The 1774-nt window shown below is 50.5% G+C and overlaps 1 protein-coding gene across 1 annotated transcript; it reads left to right on the forward strand.

The window, feature by feature from the left end:
- The first annotated feature begins 233 nt into the window (after nt 1-233).
- ORYCUNV1R1638 (vomeronasal 1 receptor oryCunV1R1638) lies at nt 234-1184 on the forward strand. Its single transcript, NM_001167322.1, is given in 1 exon segment — nt 234-1184. A coding segment is annotated over 1 exon segment (951 nt).
- Nucleotides 1185-1774: the final 590 nt, after the last annotated feature.

A 1774-nucleotide genomic window follows, 5' to 3' on the forward strand; every position in this document is an offset into this window, starting at 1 on the left:
GGGAAGTACTCCTTAATCATGGTGGGCAGGTGTGCAGCTAGCAACACAGTGGCTTCCAAGATAGGCTGAGGTAGACTGAGTATTCCCAGGTACAGAAGGATGCAGGAGGACTGATCCAGATATCTCCATGAACAGAGCAGCTGGGGTCACAACCAATACATGAAGGAGTATTTCTGATAGATCATTTTCTCTTACTTTTTCCACAGACTTTCTATTTGTTTTCTACTCTAAAAATGAGTAAGAACACTATACTTTCCAGTTTTATTGCTGTCAGAAATGCCATTTTCTCTGAAGTCAGCATTGGGATCACAGCCAACACCTTCCTCCTTCTCTTCCACATCCTCTGGTTCTTTCTCAAGCACAGGCCCAGGCCCACCGACCTGGCCATTGGACACCTGGCCCTCATCCACCTGGGGATGCTGATCACTGTGGGAGTCATAGCTTCAGACATTTTTGAGTCTCAGGAGTTTTGGTATGACATCACATGTAAAGCTGTCATCTACTTGCACCAGGTGACACGGAGCCTCTCCCTATGTAACACCTGCCTGCTGAGTGTCCTCCAGGCCATCACCCTCAGCCCCAGGAGCTCCTGGTTGGCAAAGTTCAAGCACACGTCCTCACAGCACAACGTGTCTGGATTTCTCTTACTATGGGTGTTCAATTTGTCCATCAGTGCTCGTCTCTTAACCTCCACTGTTGCCACCAAAAATTGTACATCCCACAGTCTTATGTTTGTCACTAAATCCTGCTCTCTTTGGCCCCTGAGCTACTTACCTAGATACACATTTTCCATATTGTGGATCTTCAGGGATGTCTCCCTTGTAGGGCTCATGGCCGTCTCAAGTGGGTACATGGTGACTCTCCTGTGCAGGCACAAGAGGCAGTCCCAGCACCTTCACAGTACCAGCCTCTCTCCAAGAGCCTCCCCAGAGCACAGGGCAACCCAGACCATCCTGCTGCTCATGGGTGTCTTTGTGCTCCTGTACTTGACAGACTGCATTGTGTTCTCATTCTCAGGGCTGTGGTGGAAAAATGACCCAGTTCACCTCTGCATTCAGCTGTTGGTGGGCAATGGCTATGCAACCATTGGTCCCTTGGTGTTAATCAGCAGTGAAAAACGAATGATCAAGCTTTTCAAGTTCATGTGGGAGAAGGAAATTAAGTGTTTATTTGTTCAGGAATAAACATGTCTTTCCCTGAGCAAATACTTTGACTTCTAAGTGCTTCATGATTGCTTATAGAACGTGCTCTTCTAGGTTCGCTGAAATATAGAAATAAGGGAGATTCGAGATGGTGGAATGGGGAAGCTACATTGTCCCCAGGCACAGAAAGTTCCCAGAAAAGCAGAGGAAGGACCACATCCTCAGGGGACTCATTCAGAGAAGCTTCCAGTGGCGGATGCACAGAACAGAGAATCCATGGAGCAGTGAGGAGGGAGGACGGACACGTGGCCGCCAGCCACCGCTGCATTTGTCAGTGGCTCATGACTGGGGCTTCCATCTTCACAGGGCAGCAGGGTCAGAGGAGGTTGCCTGGGCCCCTGCCACTGGCAGCTGTCACTGAGGAAGGATTCCAGCTCTCCCACTGGATCCAAGTCTGGCCTGGGGAGCTGCAGGGGATGGCTGACTACTTTGCTCTGTGAAACGAGGCCATGTTGGCTCCCTCCCCTCCTCCACCGAAGCACCAGACACAATTTGCTGAGGTGGAGCCGCGGCTCAGCTCTGTCCTCACTCAGTTAACAGCAGGCAGTTGCATCCCTGCTGGAGCCTGCCAG

Source organism: Oryctolagus cuniculus, chromosome 10 (assembly GCF_051225735.1).
Source record: "Oryctolagus cuniculus isolate XC-2025 breed Fujian yellow rabbit chromosome 10, ASM5122573v1, whole genome shotgun sequence".
Taxonomy (NCBI): domain Eukaryota; kingdom Metazoa; phylum Chordata; class Mammalia; order Lagomorpha; family Leporidae; genus Oryctolagus; species Oryctolagus cuniculus.